The sequence below is a fragment of the Rhinopithecus roxellana genome, chromosome 13 (genome assembly GCF_007565055.1).
Source record: "Rhinopithecus roxellana isolate Shanxi Qingling chromosome 13, ASM756505v1, whole genome shotgun sequence".
Lineage (NCBI taxonomy): Eukaryota > Metazoa > Chordata > Mammalia > Primates > Cercopithecidae > Rhinopithecus > Rhinopithecus roxellana.
Genome location: NC_044561.1, coordinates 87,412,202 through 87,433,074, shown reverse-complemented (window position 1 = coordinate 87,433,074; position 20,873 = coordinate 87,412,202). Strand labels below are relative to the sequence as shown.

The window sequence follows — 20,873 nt, the reverse complement described above, 5'->3', positions numbered from 1 at the left end:
TAATATTTGGGGCATCTATCTGGTACAACATAAAATAATAAACCTTATAAAATTGCAAGAAGTTTGAATGCCTTAAAAATGAGCTTGCAAAATAGTAGACATATAACATGAATAACAAGTGTTTCATAGTTAGAACTAGGTAAACTGAATCCCTAGGAATTATAAGTTTATAAATTATAAACTTTACTGGAGATGTTTCTTGGTCTTAAATGCAGATTTTCTTTTTGTATTATATATAACATAAAAGCATATGGATGGTAAAGTAAACCCCTAAGTCAAGTTTGAGAATTACATCTTGGGAACTTCTTGAATATTTAACATATTTCAATGTCTAGCGGAAGTGCATACATTTTATTTCTCAAATATTGGCAGACATGTTATTAATTCACTTCACTTGAGTATGTAAACACATTTAGGTTACATGCATTTTACCTTCTTAGATATAGATAGCGCTAGAAAAGTCTAGCTTTGCATAATCACGATAAAGAAAATTCCAAACTCATATTTTGATAATAATTTTTAGTATCTTAAAGGCATGCCTATAATTTTTAAACAAAACAAATCAAGAAACTTCTCAACCACATTTCACTTATTTTGACCTGCTTATAGTCTTCCAAACATGTAATAAATGTTATTGATATGAATATGTCTTTCATTTATTTTCCCAGTCATGAATTTCTGCCATTTATTTCTGTCTAAATTATGCACACTCCTGCAAGGCAGCTTTAGTTTTATTTTATATTATTATTATTATTGTCTGACCTTTTTACCTTGGTCTCATCAATGAAAAAATACGTTTGTGGAGAACAGATACTATTCCTAATATTCCATTGCCCTTTCAGAATCTGGAAAAATTCTAAATATATCGTAGGTGTTTATTAATGTAAATAAAAACGTACCATGAGCCTAGACTGAAACTGCTGTGGTTGGAATGTGTATCTCCTCCAAAACTCATGTTGAAACTTAATTGCCATTGTAACAGTTTTAAGAGGTAAGACCTTCCAGAGTGACAGGCCGTGACAGCTCTAGCCTCATGGGAGGGACTGGTGTCATTATAAAATGGTGAGTTCAGCCTCTTGCCCTTTGCCTTCCACTTTGTGATGTCTTCCACCATGTGATGATCTAGCAGAAAGACCTTCACCAGATGCCAGCACTTTGCTATTTGGCTCCTCGGTCTCCAAAATTGTGAGCCAATACATTTCTATTCATTATATATTACCTAGTCTAGGGTAGTCTGTAGCAGCACAAAACAGATTAAGACAGAGAGAATATTTAACCAAAGTTTCAGGTAAAAAGTCAGTTTTTCCTAGAAACTCTAAGTATTGTTAACACAGCCAGACAAGGGTATAGAACTGCTTTTTACGTATTTATCAAAATTTTCAAAACTTGGCCGGGCACAGTGGCTTACGCCTGTAATCCCAGCACTTTGGGATGCCGAGGTAGGCGGATCATAAGGTCAGGAGTTTGAGACCAGCCTGACAATATGGTGAAACCCAGTCTCTACTAAAAGTACAAAAATTGGCCAGGCGTGGTGGCGGGCGTCTGTAGTCCCAGCTACTTGGGATGCTGAGGCAGGAGAATTGCTTGAACCCGAGAGGTGGAGGTTGCAGTGAGCCAAGATCACACCATTGCACTCCAGTCTGGGTGACAGAATGAGACTCCATCTCAAAAATGAATAAATAAATAAATAATAAATAAAAATAAAAAATTAACATTTAAAATTCTCAAAAATTAAAAATTAATTCTCCGATAAATGGGCACAATACTTTAAAATTTTACCCAGGCAGTATTTAAAATTTTTCCTGAATTTCACTTTTAAAAATCTTAGATCTTTAAAAGCAAACAAGAGAAAGTACTCACATTATGTATTCTGCATCCTCCCTTTACACTGATTTTATAAGTTTATCTCATCCATTATCATTCATTCTCTTCCTATCAGTTGCCACATATTTATTATATGCCTACTATGTTCCCGAGGCTGCTACATTTAAGATATTATTCTTGTAATAGTCCTGAAGGGCACATGTCATGTAGAACAGTTGGAAAACAATATTAGCAAATAATCAAGTATAACACTGATACAGTCATAGCACCCAGGAATTCAGAGGCAAATGTGTGTGAGGACCAGATTGATTGGGACAGTTTTCATGAAGAATGTGGTACTTCCAGTGATCTTTAAGGAATGAACAAGGGTAGAGTAGTTCACATCTGGTGTTGGGTAAGCAACATAGAGGGAGAATGGCAGTTCAGATTGGAAAAATTGTGAAGTAAAGTACGATGCTTATATCCAATTTGTGAAGCCCTAGCTGAGAAATTTTGACACTCTTGCTAATGTATTATGCGACTGGGCTTAAGAGTAAGTCCTTGAATGTGAAATAGGATAGATTCCATATTTAAGAAGGATTAACTCAGTTTATGACTTAAGAGACTGCCCTTTCAACAACACCCATGCCATGGATTCATCATCTTCTTTTATTGAGATAGTAGTGAACAAAGGCTAAAGAAAAGTCAGTAAATTGGCCAGAGTCACATAGTTGGGTATGTCTGAGCTCAAATCCTTTCCACTGTGTAATGCTTCTTCCCTTAGCAATCCTGAAAACATGGACAATTGTTTGAAGCTACTTGTCTGCTCAAAAAAGCCACATATTATCCATTTGCATTAGTAGGACTAGAGCTCCTGAAAAGCTAGAGTTCCTCCAATCATATGGTATATCCACATGTCCTCTTTCCTTCCTCTTCTCTTCTCCTCTCTGGTCATCAGTTTTCCAAGAATAACAATGAAGCACATGGTGTCATGAGCTGCGAAGGTCTTTTTTCCTGTTGCTATGTCAGAATAATGATTGGAAGATAGAAGCTTAAAGAGAGGGGTGGTGAATTTCTAAGAAAGGTAGCAATTGTCTAACAATGAGGTCAACAGAGACAAAAGCATATATGGTAAAGGGGAGCAAGTGCTAGGTTTGTTATTGTAAGAAATGGTCTCTAATCTTGTCACAGCCACCTTAACACTGTGTGGCTTTGTGCATGTTGTTTAACCTTTTTCTGCTTCAGTTTTGTCATGTGCAAACATACTAATGTACCAATTCCAAACATAAGGAATAGTAATATAAATGAAAATCCAATAGATATGTACACCAAGCATCATACATTTTTAAATATCCATGTTTATTTCTTGTTACAATTTTAAAAGTAAGTAGTTCAACTTTTTTGATCATCTTTGAAAAATATGTAAAACTTCTTATCACAAAAGTAAGACAGGTTTATAGTGAAAAACAGATAAGCAAAAAGAAAAAAATGCAAACTATTTTCTGTCCTGTAATCTGGAAATGAATTACAAATTGTTGATTATCCTTCTGATCTTTAGAAATGGAAAATGCAAACAGTGAGAAATTAGTCTTATAACTTGCTGTATATCATTTAACATAAATCATGAACGTATTTTTCACATCATTATGACTTCTTCCATAACTTAATTTTAATAGACCCAAAGTTTACTCAAAACCATACTATAGAACTTAGGAATTATTTCTGTAAATTATTTCTCTATTTGCTTATAAATAATAATTTTTAAAAGTCATCTTTGTAGTTAAATATTGGCATCATCCTCATTTTTTAAAATACTTTTCTAAAAGTGGAATTACTTTTTCAAAATATGTGCAAAACCAAGACACTTTTGCTAGTAATTGTCATATTGTTCACTGTGTTTGCAGCACTACAGTTGAGTGTCTTGTACTATATACAACTTACAGGGATTACCATTCACAGGGACAGAAATATAAATGCCCGAGCCTAGCATTAAGCAACCTGAGTTTACATTCCCATGAGTGGTATATGAGAGTTTATTATTTTCCTACACTTCTCACTGGGTTACATCTTACTGTTTTGATGTTAGCACTTTTATGCATGAAAAAAAGGTGATTAATGTGTAACAACATTCATTTATCTTATTACTGATATAGTTTAACATTTTTCCAGTTATTTATCTAAATTTCTTATACAAAATTGCTGATTGTAACCCTTGTATATTTTTATTTCATCTTTTTCTTATTGATTTATAAGAACTCTTTGTATATTAAGATTACTAATCTTTCAAATATATGTTGCAAGTGGTTTCCAAGTTTGTCGTTTGTCTTTGTGATATTCTTTTATAACCAAAACAGTGAGAAAAGGTAGAAAGACAGGATTTAAAAATATATAAAAAAGAAAGAAGGAAGGAAGGAGAAAAGGGAAAATGAAAGGGTGAAAAATCTGAAGGTTTAAAAATAGAAAGAAAAGAAGAAACCCTTTTTAATGAAAGAGTGGGGTTAAACCAAAAACTCAAAAATGACCTTGATTTTAAGTCTATGGACTTCACCTCACAGAAAAACATTTTATTTCTAATTAGATTGTTTTTAGTTCTCCTCTTCAGACATTTATTTATTTATTTATTACACTTTTAAGTTCCAGGGTACATGTGCACAATGTGCAGGTTTGTTACATAGGTATACATGTGCCATGTTGGCTTGCTGCACCCATCATTTACCTTAGGTATTTCTCCTAACGCTATCCCTCCCCTAGACCCCCACCCCCCAACAGGCCCTGGTGTGTGATGATGCCCTCCCTGTGTCCATGTGTTCTCCTTGTTCAACTCCCACTTACGAGTGAGAACATGCGGTGTTTGGTTTTCTGTCCTTGTGATATTTTGCTGAGAATGATGGTTTTCAGCTTCATCCATGTCACTGCAAAGGACATGAACTCATCCTTTTTTATGGCTGCATAGTATTCCATTGTGTATATGTGCCACATTTTCTTAATCCAGTCTGTCATTGATGGACATTTGAGTTGGTTCCAAGTCTTCGCTATTGTGAATAGTGCTGCAATAAACATACGTGTGCATGTGTCTTTATAGTAGCATGATGGGATTGCTGGGTCAAATGGTATTTCTAGTTCTAGATCCTTGAGGAATCGCCACACTGCCTTCCACATTGGTTGAACTAATTTACACTCCCACCAACAGTGTAAAAGTGTTCCTATTTCTCCACATCTTCTCCAGCATCTGTTGCTTCCTGACATTTTAATGATCGCCATTCTAACTGGCATGAGATGGTATCTCATTGTGGTTTTGATTTGCATTTCTCTGATGACCAGCGATGATGAGCATTTTTAAATATGTTTCAGACACTTTTTATACAAAGCAATCTACTTCCTGATTTACCAAATGTAGCAGGCAGAAAAATGTCCCCCACAAAGATGTCTACAGTCTAAACCCCAGACCCTGTGAATATGTTAGGTGGCATTGCAAAGGGAAAAATAAGATTGCTGGTGGAGTTAGGTTTGCAGTTAGCAAACCACAAAATAGGAATGTTATTTTGGATTGATTATAAGGTTGGGGTCAATGTCATCAAGAGAGTTCTTAAAATTGAAAGAGGAAAGCAGAAGAGGGAAGCCAGAAGGAGCTGTGACTGTGGAAGAATGTTCAGAGAGATGCACCATTGCTGGCTTTGAAGATGGAGGAAGAGGGCCATGAGCTAGGGAATGTGGGCATCTCTAGAAGCTGGAAAAGGTAGGAAACAGATTCTTTCCTGGAACCCCCAGAGAGGAAAGCAGTCTAGATGATATGTTGATTTTAGTCTAGTTCAACCAATGTGGGACTTCCAACCTTCAGAATTGTAAGATAATAACTTTGTGTTGTTAGTAGAAATATGTTACAAAGGTAATAGAAAAGTAATATACCAGTCATCTATGAATAAGTAAAAGAAACACAAGAAAAACTTCTTACCCAGTCTGAATTGTACATTTTTCCCCCAAATGATACATTCAATGTAGAGAACAACTAGAGTGAAAGAATTCAGTATTTTCTTTAATTATGAGTGTTTACAAGTACATGGCACATTTGTGTACTTTTAATGTGCAGATCACATTGATGTTTAGAATTCTACAAGACATGCTGTCTATAAAGTAACATAAATGGGTTAACTGCCTTCTTAGGAAATAGGTGCTAACCATTTCCACTTGATGGGCCTCAAAAGCTACAAACACATTTTGCCTTCAATGAAAATCCAGTGAAGTGTTGCTGTAACCAAGCAACCTGAATGCAGGAACAAGCAGCCGGCATAGACAGAAAGCAATCTGTCCCTTCCAATGGAGGGGAGTGTGCATTGAGTGTAGCAAATGCTGATAAACAGCAGAACAAATGAAGACCTGGGAACATGAGCCTTGACTAAGCAGAGTTTGATCTCATTAGGAAGTTCTGGTAAAACAGACACAACTAAATGCTAGTTGGAGAAGGGAGGGAGGATGTTGTATTCATATTTATAGAGACCCCTGCAGGGTGCTTTTGAAAGACCTTTCAAACATTCTGGGTAGACTGGTTTTGGTTCTTTAGTTGAAAACACTGAGGCAAATACAGGGGGAAAAAAGTCTTTGAGGAATAATATATAAATAAAATAATTCTTAAGAAGGCACAGAAGTAAGAATAAAGACAAAAATAAACAATGGGGAAACTAAAATTTCTATAAACTATATTCCACTTTATGTATGGACCTGACTTTTATTGTCAGCCACATGTCTTTCGAAGAGTTGTCTGTCTCCCTCACTTGCTGGTCATTCCATAATCCACAGCAATCATGTGACTATTTCTACCTTCCTACTGCAACCATCCTTGTTGAAGTTATTAGAACCTTTTTGATGGCTTGAGCGTGGGAACTGAAACCATTGCATATTTGATCACATGACTCCATATGACCCTTTAGAGCCCTTCTCACCTTGGACTGGGCACTCTTTATCCTGGCGACTGCTCTGCCATCTTGTCTTCCTGACAGTCATCTGTGTCCAGCCCGGCCCTCTCTTGTGTACTTGCTTGCACACGTCCGTCTCCAGCTGGGAGTCTCTCAGGTGTCTTCAATTGAACACATCCAAAATTATATGCAGAATCTGTTTCTCCACTCCTCAATCCTCCTCTTCCTAAATCCTATATCTCAGTAACTGATGCTATCATGTGCCCAGTTGGGCAAGCCAGAAGCAGCAGCACCAGGCAGTTTTCTAACCAGTGCCTTTTATTTATTGTTTGATTTATAAAGTAATTAGATTTGAGTGCTCATTTTGGCCAAGGATCAGTTGAAGGAAAAAAAAAAATTCCTTTTTTTTTTTTAAATTTCTCCTGGCTCTATCAATCACCTTCAGAAAGTAGATTTAGCAATTTGTTAGATTCAGTGAGTCCAAGTATTCAACTTAATGGCAGGAGTCCTACTCAGGGAGGACTCTCCCTTATCAGTCATTCTTTGCCTGAAGTTTCTGCTTTGTCAAATCCTACAAGAAGCCACGAGGATAATGACCTCTTCCCTACTACATAGAAGCCCAAAACAAAGCTTTATTTTTGCTAATAATATTTCTTTTCTCTGCAAATCCAAATTGTTCCTAGAAGCTTTTGGTAATGAAATATTAAAAAGATGAAGAGTGCACAAGAAGCCTGTGGTAAGAAATTAAGCTCTAAGGGAGAGAACTTAGAAGCATGTGAAATAAAACCACAGCAGGATTATCGTAATTGTTCTCTTTGACAGACCTGCCCATATGTATGAATGTTCCTGAAAATGTGATAAGGGAATTTTATGATCTATTTCAGGTGTCTGTCCATTTTTTTCCCTTGGGAGTGGAGAGGATGCCTTAATAGCTCATAAGGGTAACATTCCCCTTCATAGCACCCTCCTTTTCTCGTGCCACGCACAGACCTCCTTGAGTCTAGTCTCCATTCTTGCTCACGTCTCCTAGTCAATCTAGGAATCCTGACTATGGACCATGATAATCTTGCCACTCAGCTGCATAGTAACTGAGTGACTTCAAGCACATAAGAAAGCATACAATATCTTATGAAAAGCATAACTGTTCCTCAAACCCAGCAACCATGTGGCTTGGGCACCTCTTACCACATTAGTGTTAGTGAGACACCACAAGTTAGTTCAGTTGAAATATCAAAAAAAAAAAAAAAAAAAAAAAAAAAAAAAAAAAGGACACCTACTTTTTTGAAAGAGTCTTCTTCAACTCACCAATACTGGTGCTTTGGATGAGTGGCTCTCAAACTTCAATGTGCGTGAGTGTCACCCGGAGGGTCCTTTACCCGGAGCTTTGGATGCAGTAGATCTTGAGTGGGACCTGTGAATTTGCATTTCTAACAAGTGTCCAGATGATAGTGGTGCTGCTGGTCCAGAGAGTACACTTTGACAACTACCTTAAATAAAGTTCTATGGCGTTTTCTTTGCTTGTTTTTGTTTATTTCACTTCCCCAAAAGACTGTATTAATTATGGTGACTCTAGGTAATGGAGTAAGACAAACCTGAAGTCATTCCAAAACCCATAGCATATTTCATTTTCCAAAGAAGTGTGGACTATTTGCTGTTGGGAAATGACAGTTACCTGCTCAGAAGACAAGTATAATGATTAAGACAAAAATCATTCACATTAACTCTGTCTCCAATAAAAGAAAGTGAAATCAGTGTTATAGAGCTCAAAGTAGGTTAGACATTTCCTTATGAAGGGGATTCTGAAGTATATAAAGCTAGCTTTTACCCAAAACTGGTTATTCATGAGAAACTAGTTGGTTTTCACATATATTTTGTGATCAAAATAAAAACTTCGGTCATATTCATGTGTTTGTGTAGAATGCAACGGGGTAATCTGACACAGGGTGATGCAGTGAATAAAAACAGCACCTATTATGAAATTAACATCAAAGAGGTCCCATAAGATGAAATGGAGAGTTAGCCTCTGTATGGTCTGTGCCTGGGAAGGAAAGGGGATTTTCTGGAACTGGCATTTCTGAACACACAGAACAATGCCTTCGGATGGAATGCTCTCTATTTTGAAATAGTATTCCTATCACTTTGGTAGAAACCTTTCATTTCATTTTCGTCCTCTAACAAAGAAATGTGATGCTTGGAGAACTGTTTAAAAGGGCTGCAACTCTCTGCCCACGCTTCATCAGTCCCCTAACTACTTTCAAACTTTGAGTGGCATGACTCCCTACTTCCATAGGCTATCACCTTTTTTAAATATTTTTTTTTGTTCCGGTTTTGTTAGAAAAATTCTTGCTAGCAATTTGTTGCACAAATATGACTAAAGCAAGCACATTATAGAGAATAATGTTGAACTAAAGTGGATTTCATTAATATGTAATGGCACATTAGGTGCTTTGTAGAGCAAAAGGACTCTATGCTTGATTTTAATACAAATAATTCCAAAATATTAAAGCATGTGCTTTATAATTTTCAGTAAATTTCTCTCATTAAATGTTATCTTTCAAAAGATGGTGTGTCACTCCTCTGCTTAAAGTTGTTTAATCACTCTATACTCTAAATATATGCTTATGTTTAGAATATAAATATATATTAGAATGCTTCAACCTTGTGTATTTGTCAGGTTTTTGCAGAGAAAATGAACATATATTAAAATACATGGAAAGAGGTTTATCATAGCGAATGACCCATATGATTATGAAGATGGATAAATCCCAAGATCTGCAGTTGGCAAGTGTGAGACGCAGGAGAGCTCATGGCATAGTTTCAATCTGAGTCCAAAGATCTGAGAACCAGTGGAACCAACCATGTGGTTGTAGTCTGAATGCTGGCAGGCTTCAGACACAAGAAGAATTAATGTTTCAGTTTGAATCTGAAGGCAGGAAAAAAAAAAAACCCCAATGTCCAACTACTAGAAAGGCAATGAGGCAGGAGGAGTTCCCTCTTACTCTCCAGGGGTCAGCCTTTGTGTTCTAGTCAGACCTTCAACTGATTGGATGAGGCTCACTCACATCAGGGAGGGCAATCTGCTCAGTACCCATTCAAATTTTAATCTCATTCAGAAACACTCACAGACACACTCAGAATAATGTTTGACCAAATGTTTGAGCACTCTGGACCAGTCACCTTGACACATAAAATTAATTGTCACTCCTGGTATGGAAGGCCTGTATTATCTAGCCAGAACAGATCGGGTTAATTGCAATTTCTCAGATAACTCTTCCTTTGGTCATTCATAGCTAGTTTTATTTCCTTAAAAACGTCTTGATGGTTCACATCCACATGTTTTCACAGATGTTTTTCCCTCTGCTGGAGTGTGATTACCCTTGTCTTTGTTTGAGTTCCCCAAGAAGCTGATCCTGAAACAAGGACTGAAGTAGAAGTATTTTGGGGTGGTGGGGGTGTGGCGGGAAGATGATCCCAGGAAACACCAGTAGGGAGGTGGGGAAGTGAGACAAGCAAGAGCAGGAGGCAATGAAGTGAAGCTATAAGCCAGTTACCATGGGACAACTGGGGCTCAATCCCAGTAGGAGTGGGGATACTCAGGGAGATAGTACAGAACATGCTTTGAATTAGGCCACTTGGAAAGCAAGGGAGCTGGGGTTCTTATATGCAAATTGTCCATCATTTGAGAAAGGCTTAACCCTAAAGGGTGTTAATTCTCTGGTATTACTTGAATGGGATTCAGCAAGCAGAGAGAGCCCTCAGGCAAAGAGACCCAGGAGCTGGTGGCTCAAAGGCAGGCTGCCGTGCACTGAGTTGTCAAGGAACAAGGAGGTATAGGCAGTACATCCACATCTGGGCATCTACTGTAGCCTTTCTTTTTCGCTACATAACCTTAACTCACCATTTAAGACTCAGCTGAAGCCTAGCCTCTTCTGGAGTGCCTTCATAGAACTTCTCTGTGACTTAGCTGGCTCTTGTATATTTCCCAATACAACCTCTGTGTAAGTACATGAGATAATCTGTTACCTTCTTCTGTAGTTTTGCTTCTCTATATCATCCACTTTGTGAGTTCCTTGAGGGAAAAGATTGTTAACCTGTATCTTCATGATGGCTGCACAAGGTAGAGCTCAAGAGATGGTTATTTAACTAGCAAAAATAGTTATAAGAATGACATCACAAGGTAATCACTCAGTGGGTTCTTCTCGCCCACTGCTCAGATAAAACTAATTTAGTGAGACAGCAGTATTGCAGTAGAGAAAGAGTTTAATTAATGCAGGGCTAGCCAAGCAGAGGACAGAAGTTTATTACTCAAATCAGTCTCCCAAAAAGCTTGGAGGCTAGGAGTTTTATGGACAATTTAACAGTCAGGGGTCTAGGGAATGGGTGCTGCTGATTGGTTGGGAATGAAATCATAGGATTGTGGAAAACTGTCCTCATGCACTGAGTCAGCCTCTGGATAGGGTCCTCAGGACCAGTTGAGTCACGAGTCAAAGGTCCCGGTGGAGTCAGTCAGTTGCCAGAATGCAAAAGTCTGAAAAACATCTCAAAAGGCCAACCTTAGGTTCTAGAATAGTGATGTCATCTATTAGAGCAATTGTAGAGGTTACATATCTTGGGACCTCTGGAACAATGGCTGGTTATTGTGTAACTCTGCCTACATCTTAGTAGAATTCAGGCGTCTCTCATAATCGTGAACTTGGAGTCTTTCACTAGTTTTACAAAGGCAGCTTCAGTCCCCAAACAAGGAAGGGATAGTTTTGAGAAGGGTTATTACCATTCTTGCTTTTAGGTTAAACTACATACTAAATTCCTTCCAAAGTTAGCTTGGGCTATACCCAGAAATGAACAAGAACAGCTTGTGAGGGTAGAAGCAGGTCTGCTGTGTTAGATTTCTTTTATTGTCATACTTTTTCTATGTCAGATTTCTCTCATTGTCACAATTTTTGCAAAGGTGGTCTCAATAATAGCAATAATCAGTATTTATTGAATGCTCATTCTATGTAAGCACTTGAAATATAATCCTAACCCTAAGAAGTTGATAATTTTACTATCCCTATTTTTCAGATGAAGAAACTGACATATAGGTTTTTGTGTTATTTGGGGGCCAAAAGATAACTTCCCCTTTGCCCTCTGAAAGTTCACTAAAAATAAGCTGACAAAAGGCAGGTTAATAGCAGAAAAGGCATACAAAATTATTTTAACATGCATAAGCATGGGGAAATCACATGAGAATGATTATCCACTAGCTAAATTGGGCAGAAGCTTATATATTCTTCTTCATAGGGGAGTGGATAGATGGGGAAAGTAGACAATTTTTTGAAGAGCAATAAATGATTATTAGGGAGAACGAATGGACCCAGGAGACAGAAATTAACTTTTAAATTATTCTCTTTGGAATTTGAATGAGCCCAAGGAGCAAGCATTATCTTGTAAAAAACATCTGTCCAGGTGTGGTTACATTCTCAGCTTTCTTTTCTGCAATAGATAATGAGATTTCAGGGAGAGGATGGAAGGCAATTGTGTTCCTTTTTTGGGGCTACTGTTTGTAGATAGATAAGGAAACTGTGGAGAAAATCTTCACCCTGTGCTTTGGGAGAGACAAGGGATTGAGAGATGGTAGTGAGGGGAAGGTCCCTTATATTTCAGGGTATTCTGGTGTTCTGCTTACCCAAGATTTGCATAGTTATATGTTTTTTGTCCTAGAAGTAAACTGACCCAGTCTGAGTCCAGACTCTGGCCATACACTTAACCACTGTATGACTAAATCAGTGCATGAGTGAAATGAATTAATGAATAATAACCCCAAGCCTGATCCTTCCACACACGGGAGTCATTCTGGGGATGACGTTATCGGGACAGTCTATATAGTTCAAATATTCGCTTCAATGTCATGTTCTACGTACAGGAAGACTTCCAAGTAGCTTAACTAGAAGCATCAATCCTTCCTCTGACACCTTTTTAGTAGCACTGACTACCATATGTTGGAATGTATTTGCATGTCTTAGTTTCTTTACTACTGATAAGATTATTAAAAGAAAAAAACTGCTTAAGTTTCTATTCATCTTGGTATTTTCTACAGCCCCAAACATAAAGCCTTATACACAATAAGCTAACCAATGAGTGTTTGCCAGGTGAATAATGGAAACTTAAGTGACAAGCAAAGGGATCTTTGACTCTTCCTTTATTTTTCCCCAGAAACTGTAGAGACTCTTTTTTATCTCTCTCTCTCAGATTCTGGAGAGTCTGTGGTAGTACAGATTTTAGATGGTTCTGTAAAATAAAATTATATTTAAAGATATTAAGTTCAGGGAGGAATCTACGAAGTGTACTTTGTAACATTTTGGTAATCATTTGGTTAGAAAGCTGTATTTCTAAGAAACTGGTATTCTTCCTTCCTAAACTGCATTCATAGAATGAGTTTTTAAAATTATGTAGAAAATCACCAGTTTCTAAAATATTTCCATAGTAAAAAAAATTACTTCTTTAAAAGTTAACTATAGTTATCAAGAATTGCCTTTCTAAAACCTCAAATGAAAAGCATTTTCTCTTTCCACTGACTAATAAATCTCTAATCATCATTGATAATCAATTCTTAGAAGAGGGCCATACCGAGTAAATTTGGCTGGGATGACTAAATTACAAAGCATATATGTCGGAGGAAGTTGCAAATCTTCACTGACTTCCCATTATTTACAAAGGATGATATAGCTAATATGTATAAAACACATAGAAAATAATATAAATTTAATTCAGTGGATATTTCCTTATTGATTATGGTATATAAAATGAATGGCATTAAGTGCCAGGGAATATACAGGAGCACAAGACCTGGTCTCCATCTTTGCAAAATTTATGATCTGGAGATGGATATTTGAAAGAGAGATAAATTAACATGTAGACTGTGTGATTTTATTATAATAACAGATAATATTTAGCACTTAACAATGTTTCAGTAATTGTCCTAGTACTTTACATGGCATGATCTCATTTAATCCTTACGAAAGCTCTATGTAGTAGGCATTATTATTATTATCCCACTACATAGCTGATGAACCTGAAGCTCAGAAAGATTCAGGTAACTTCTGCAAGACCACATGCCCAGGGGATGGATGGGTGGAGAAGCCAGGATGCAAACCTAAGCCCGTGTGTAGTTAAAGTCCATACCAAGAAGGCAGTAAAAATAAGGTACATCAAAGAGCACATGATTCATTCAAACTTGGGGAAATCAGACGCTGTGGCACCTAAGCTTGCACTTGAAGGATGAAGGTGAATAGAGATGGAGAAGGACATTGCTAGCAGGACCAAGGCAGGTAAAGGAAGCTGAGGGAGACCTTGAGAGAACAGAGAAGAGTTAAGTGTTGCCATCCATGTAGGTGGTAGCATGCGTGTAACAGAGGAGGTGAAACTGAGAAAAGTGTTTGGAACCAGGTATCATTGGCCTTGAGCATTACCGGAAGAGTCTAGACTCTTCTCATTAGGCAGAGGGCAGTCACTGAACCGTTGAGAACCAGATCAGAGCTGTACTTTAAGATTGATTTGGCAGTCACGTGTAAAAGGAGTGAGATCCAGGAGAGGGAAAAAGAGAGGAGCAGTTAGGAAACTGCTAAAATAGCTAAGGCAAATGGCACTGGGAGTCTGAATTTGTACTGCAATAATGTGAGGAGAGAGGACCAAACATAGAAACAGGAGAAGATTTGGCGCTAGCTGATATTTTAGTCCATTTGGGCTGCTGTAACAAAATATCATAGACTCAGTGGCTTATAAACAACAGAAATTTATTTCTGACAGTTCTGGAGGCTGGAAGTCCAAGATCAAGGTGCTGGCAGATTCGGTGTCTGGTGAGGACCCTCTTCCTCGTAGAGAGGCATCTTCTCCCTGTGTCCGCACGTGGAGGGAGAGGTGAGAGGTCTCTCTTAGGTCTCTTTTATAAAGACACTAATCCCATCCACAAGGGTTCTTTCCTTATGATCTAATCACCTTCCAAAGGCCTCACCTTCTAATCACCATCACCTTGGAGGTTAAGATTAAGCATATGAATTATTGGGGGACACAGATATTCAGAACATGGCACTGGAGGTGGGGAGCATAAGGAGAGAGATGATAGTGTTTCAGAAGTTCAAAAGAGCAAGCATGTCATCTGTAGTGCAGAGGAATCACACGTCTTTTCCAGTTAAAAGGGGTTATATTGGGAGATAAGGGGAGCTAAATAGGAATGGTGCAACCGGTGGGACACTTGAAAGCACATGAGTGAAGGTTGGGATATCCAAATGCAGCAAAGCAGCACTTTTCATGGTGCGTTGCGGGGATTTGACACATGTCGGTCTGTGACCAAATAATGATGTCCATACTTCTCAGATACTTGAAGTGAGCATGCAGACCTTTAACAAAGGTAGAATATGTGGCATTTAAAGTCTGTGATTTTTAATTGTGAGCAATTGAAATGACTGAAGTGACTATATATAATTTGTATAAGTAAAACAAATGATTGCATATATAGCTTGTTATAAATATAACAATTTTAAAAAGGAAATGTAAACTCTAGGTTTTAAATTATGCATTAATGTGTATACTGTCTTCTTAACTCAGCATGATAATAATAAGACAAGAGAAATGCATGCTTTAACAGTCTCTTTTCTACTGATCTATTATCCTTTTCTTTGAAATTTTTAATTAATCCATCTAGAACATTCTTGTGTTTCCCACTTTCATATGAATATTTCTTTATTTTTTCCTATTTTTTAACAGATGATAATAATGAAGAAGAAGAGGATGTCGAAATGAAAGAAGATTCAGGTATTAAATTCATTATTTTATTATTAGGGGGTAAGTAGGGGTCATTTTGTTGTTTATGTACACTTCATATTTTTTCAAAGAAAGACAAAATAAGATTAATAAAATAGAAATATATGCTCAGTGTTATAAAATTAAAAAGTAGTTGTGCTAACACTTAAGGTTAATGGAGTTACTGTATTTAAGGAATAAATTTGACCTTGAGTTTCCTGACAGCCAAGGTAAAAATGGAACATGATGTTATAGTTAATAGAGTTATATAACAAATTGCCCCCACAACTTAGAGTAAGCTGAAAACAACCTATGCTCATGAGCACAGCAGAGATAACTTAATCATTCTGTTCACAAGGTGTAGGGCTCAGCAGGAAGATTCAACAGCTGGGAGCTGGGACCATCTGAAGATTCACTCACTTGTGTGGCTAGTGATTGATCTCAACTGTCAGCTAAAATATTAGCTGGGACAACTTCTTAAACACTTGTTCACGGCCACTTTATGTGGCCTGGGCTTCCTCAAAGCATGGCAGCCAGCTTCCAAAATGAGTTTCTCCTGGAAAAAGGGAGACACTGTATTCTCAGGCTTAGACATTCCATCGCATCACTCCATGTAATTCTAATTCTTTGGAATAGTCACGAGCCTGCCAAAATTCAAGAGGAAATGAAAATGGACTCAATCTCTTATGGGAAGTGGTTCTATAGAGCATGTAAGACCTAAAATATTGCTGTTGCTGTCTTTGGAAAATACACTTTCCACACATTATATTTTGCTCTCATTATCATAATTGAGATGCATGCTAACCCCTCAATGAAGCCCATTTGTTATGAGGAAAATCTAGTGGTTAAATGCACAGGTTATGGCCTAAGGTAGCCATTCAATGTGTCTTTGATAATGAATGCATGAATCAATAGACCTGAATTCAATTCTAGCTGCATCAATTATTGACCTTAGGCAAGTGTCATTTTCTATAAGCCTCAGTTTACAATTCTGGGGGCAATAATTCTTACCGTATAGTTTTGTTTGGGGGATTAAATCAGATAACATATCTAAAGTTTCATACAGTGCTTGGACCATAGTAAAGATTCAGTAAATTATAGCTTTTTTCTTTCTCATTCTAACAGATATTAGAAGGATCTAGAGCTTAATTCTATGATTAAAAGCTCCTTGTTCCTCATTTTGGCAGTCACCGTGTTCTGACTGTGAAAGAGGTATCTCAGAGGCCCTAATTTTGTGTTACTTCTCATTTGATGCCAGAATTCCCTACAAATCACTGACAGGCTCAGTCTGGGCAGCTCCATCAGCAGGGAACTCTTTAAATTCTGATGCATTTGATCTCATTACATGAGGTTTTATTGGGGTGGTCCTTCTCTATGTGAAGTTATATCTCTCTCCCTCCCCAGACTGCCCAATATCTTCAAGAGGAAATAACACCAGTTTCTTTTCTTCATAAAATTTCATTGGAACAAGGTTTATAGCTTCTATCTACTCTTCTCCAGTCCAAACATGTCTGATTCCTAAAGTTCCCTTGAACTTCCAGATGCAATGGATTCAGAGGGTATGAGAAGTAGAAGCAGAATCTGAAAGTCAGGAGTAGGAATAAAGGAGGTAGAAGAGGAACTGTAGCAGTGGCTGTTGGTGCCCTACTTATGTCTCCTTGGTGCTTGCTGTTATTTTACAGCACCAACAGCTTTCCAAGGAAAGTCCTTATGACTCTCTGCTGAGTGCTTTCCTCTGGTCCTGGCAGCAAACTCAAAGCACAAGAGAGTTAATTTCTCTGGAGCAGCCCTCAACCAATAATAGACAAGAGTTGGTTGATTAATACCCACATCTGACACATGTTCTGTTCCAATGCTATCTAGTAGAAACATAATGTGAGCCTCAAATGTGAGCCTCATGTATAATTTTGAACAAAGTGAAAGAAAGAACGTAAAACTAACTTTAACAATATTTTGTATAACACAATAATCCAAAATATTATCATTTCAATGTATAATCAATATAAAAATAGTCAGATATTTTACATTCTTTTTTTTTCATACTAAGACTTTGAAATTGGTATGTGTTTTACATACACATCTGAATTCAAACTAGCCACATTTCAACTACTTGTTGGCCATATGTGGCTAGTGGCTACAGTATTGGACAACATTGTTCAGAGGTCCCCAGTAGAACTGAGTCTTGGTTGCCCACAGTGGAGTGTGCTCATGAACACACCCAGTCTTGTCTGCTTTCCTTTTCCTGTCTTTCTTCCCTATTCCTCTTGTGACACTTGCTAAAATCATCTCTCAAATTAACTGCTTAAAACTCAAACCGTTCTATTTTTGCTTCTGAGAGAATATGGCCTAAGACAAGGACTTGGCTTGCCTTTTATAAAACATAGAGTTCAAGGTAAAATTTAAATTAAAATTTCAATTCCTATACCCATGTAGAATGTCTTATTGTAAAAAAGAGCCATATGTTTTAAAAAGACTTTAAATTGTCACTCTGTCTTGAATTAACTTTCATGAATTTAATCTTGCCGTTCTCATTTATCTTGCTCATATGAAATGTCTTTGGAGTATCTTTTAGCTACGAGGCATACTGCCCTTTGAAGCACCCAGTATAAGGGCCTTGTCTTGCCATGGATCATTTGCCTAAGTGCTATAAGTACACATTTCTAAACAGAGAGAGTTGGCTTCTCAATGAGATTTAGATAGCTATCCAAACCACTGAATGATTTTAAGGAAATCAATATTAATGCTAATGCAGAGTCCACAAGTTTGGAGTCAGCATTTGAGGTTCGGCGGCATTAATTGGATCATCATTTCTGATTTTAGTTCCACCAGGTTTCCTGGGAGTTTGGTCTCCAGCAGCTACATGCAGCTGTTCAAGTCATATTCAATGGCCCAAGGATGCTAAGCCACTCGGGCAGAATGGGCTTGGGAGCTACTCCCAGTTTCCTGATAACTGAGTGCTGAAATCATGGAGGATTTTTGTGCTGAATGGTTCCAGCTGGCCTCACCAGACATTGGTGTGCATGCTGGCTTCACTCAGATCTCACACTTAAGCATGTCAGTCTCGAAGATGAGTCTGAACCAGTCTCCCAAGGCCTTTAACTGCTGCCTTTCCCCTGCCCTGCATCAATTCTCCTTCTCATTCAAATAGAAAAGCTGGAGGGATTTTTACAAATGCAACTGACACTAATGAAGGGCTACTTGAGTGAATCAACTGGCCAAGACATGCTAGTGAATGATAGTAAATAACAACTTGAATACCTAAACCCACCGGGGTGCTTGTAAATGAACTCTCTGGGGTAAGGAGAGCCCCAGTGTGAAGAGTTTGCAGATTTCTATGGTATAAACACAAATACCATGATCTTTTTCAAGCTTCCAAAGCATGAGGTCAATGAATAGGAGAGCTGGGGAGAGATGGTACAATTAGCTGGTGTGAGCTGGCTCAAGTCAGCCACAGCACAGCTCTGCTGAGCCAGAGTTTAATTGGGCATGTACCTTGTGCCAATAACGTGACATGCATGAACTCATTTAATACACACAACAATTCTACAAGGCAGGAACTGTTATTATTGAGGCTTAAAAGGGATTAGTTCCTTGCTTAAATAGCAGAGCCAGAATTTGAATCCGAGTTTGCCTGACCCCAAAGTTCATGTCCTTTACTTTCTTGCTCCTGTCTCCAGACTTTTATAGTAAGTAGAGGCAGGAGCATTTCAGATGGTATCAGACATGGTCATCTGCAAGGGGAGGCTCTACTCCCATGGGAGGTAGAAGAAGCAGACTGGCTTAAATGCCAAGAATTCCGTGTAAGTCCTTTAATCATCTTCCTTAATCCTTAATTTCCTAATGGCAAATGTCTTCCCATGTCCTTTCATTTCCATGACTGCACTGTTAAAATTAGCGCCAGTCTGAGTCAGCAGGGATGGAAAATTATCAACCACCTATGGAAACTCAACCACATCACAGCTGGATGCACAGTTCAGTCCCTCAGGGGACAAAGCCATGCTCCTGGCAAATCTCCCGGTTTCTACCCTCTGCCAGACACAGAGCAAGCTAAAAAACATGATACATTGTCAAGGAGAAGCATGGGGGTGCTTTTGAAGACAAGCAGAAGCAACTCTCCTCTTCACTCCCCCAGGCCAAGAGGGAAAGTTGTTCCTCCCAAGCCACAAGTAGAAACCTGGACACAGAGGTCTTATGTATCTGTGACTTTCATTTACATGCCCCAGAACACTTTACCCATGGTGTCATGAGATGATACAATACTGTTTCATGTAACATGTTTCATGTTCATATTCAACGTGTATGCATGCCCACTGACCCAAGGAGTGCTCTACAACTTTTTCAAAAATAAAATATTAGTACTTTGGGGGGGTGCTTACATATTTCAAAATGTGGCACATGGGTGTCTTTTTAAATAGTACCCACTGCCCAGGAATTCTCATTCTGGTGGGAAATGAAGACCTAGAAATGTAACTCACAAAAACGCAGAAAGTGATTTGGAGAAATGCTGGTTTGGAGTTGAATTTCCAGCATTGGAAACTCTCTTCTTGCTCCCGGTTGCAGACGACACATTGCAGTGACATAGAAGGGTTAGATTTTTCTCCCAGTGAGGTTGCAAATGTCTCTTTGCCCATTGTATGAATCCCTTTGAGCCCAGTATTTGCACTTGGTGAGCTGCTCCAAGCATCTCGTTTCTGTTTTTGCTGAACCCATTCCAAGGGTCAACATCCATCTTGCACCTGGTGACAGAAGTTTGGGGGAGTTGCTAATGTAGTCATTGGCAAATTTTTTCACCCTGGCTGTGGTAATAACCTTAGATGTGACTGACTTGCAACCACAGAAAACCTAGCCTAGTGCCCAAAGCTTTGCAGTTTATAATGCCAAAGTTTTTAATAGCACATCTATCAAATGTGGGTTTTTGTTTTTGTTCTGTTCCTTTTTTAATAAATGGGAAATGAGAAATGAGTCGCCATAGCTCTCTAATGTAATTTTAGAATCCTGGCATGAAGGCGACAGCTGCTAAGAGAGAATTAGGCAGGGTCCCCATTATATCTTGACCTTAAAGAAAGGCCTGGGGAAGTGAAAATAAAATAGAATTTGAAATGAAATTCTCAAGGCACTGCTAGGCACCAGGGATACGAGAGGGATTAGGAAATACAAGTGCCCTTTTCTCATGGAATTTACATTCTTGGGGATGAGATGAGGAAGGAGACATACGGTAAAGGGATACACCAGAGAGCAAGATAATTTCAGATACAAGTGATGTGTTTGAGAGAGATTTCCTTTGTGAGCCTTTAGATTAAGCAGTCAGGGAAGGCCTTGTAGGGAGCTGAATTTGAACTGAGATTCAAAGGGCAAGAAGGGAGCAGACCTATGAATATGTGT

General features: G+C 38.1%; 1 protein-coding gene across 6 annotated transcripts in view; it reads left to right on the top strand.

Annotated features, from left to right (window-relative positions):
- The window catches only part of MACROD2 (mono-ADP ribosylhydrolase 2), a 2,180,049-nt gene that overhangs the window by 2,000,692 nt on the left and 158,484 nt on the right, over window positions 1-20,873 (top strand). For all 6 annotated transcript variants that reach the window (XM_030915179.1, XM_030915177.1, XM_030915180.1 and 3 more), the window contains one exon: window positions 15,456-15,503. In XM_030915179.1, coding sequence (XP_030771039.1) covers window positions 15,456-15,503 — 48 coding nt within the window. The remainder of the gene's footprint in view (window positions 1-15,455; window positions 15,504-20,873) is intronic.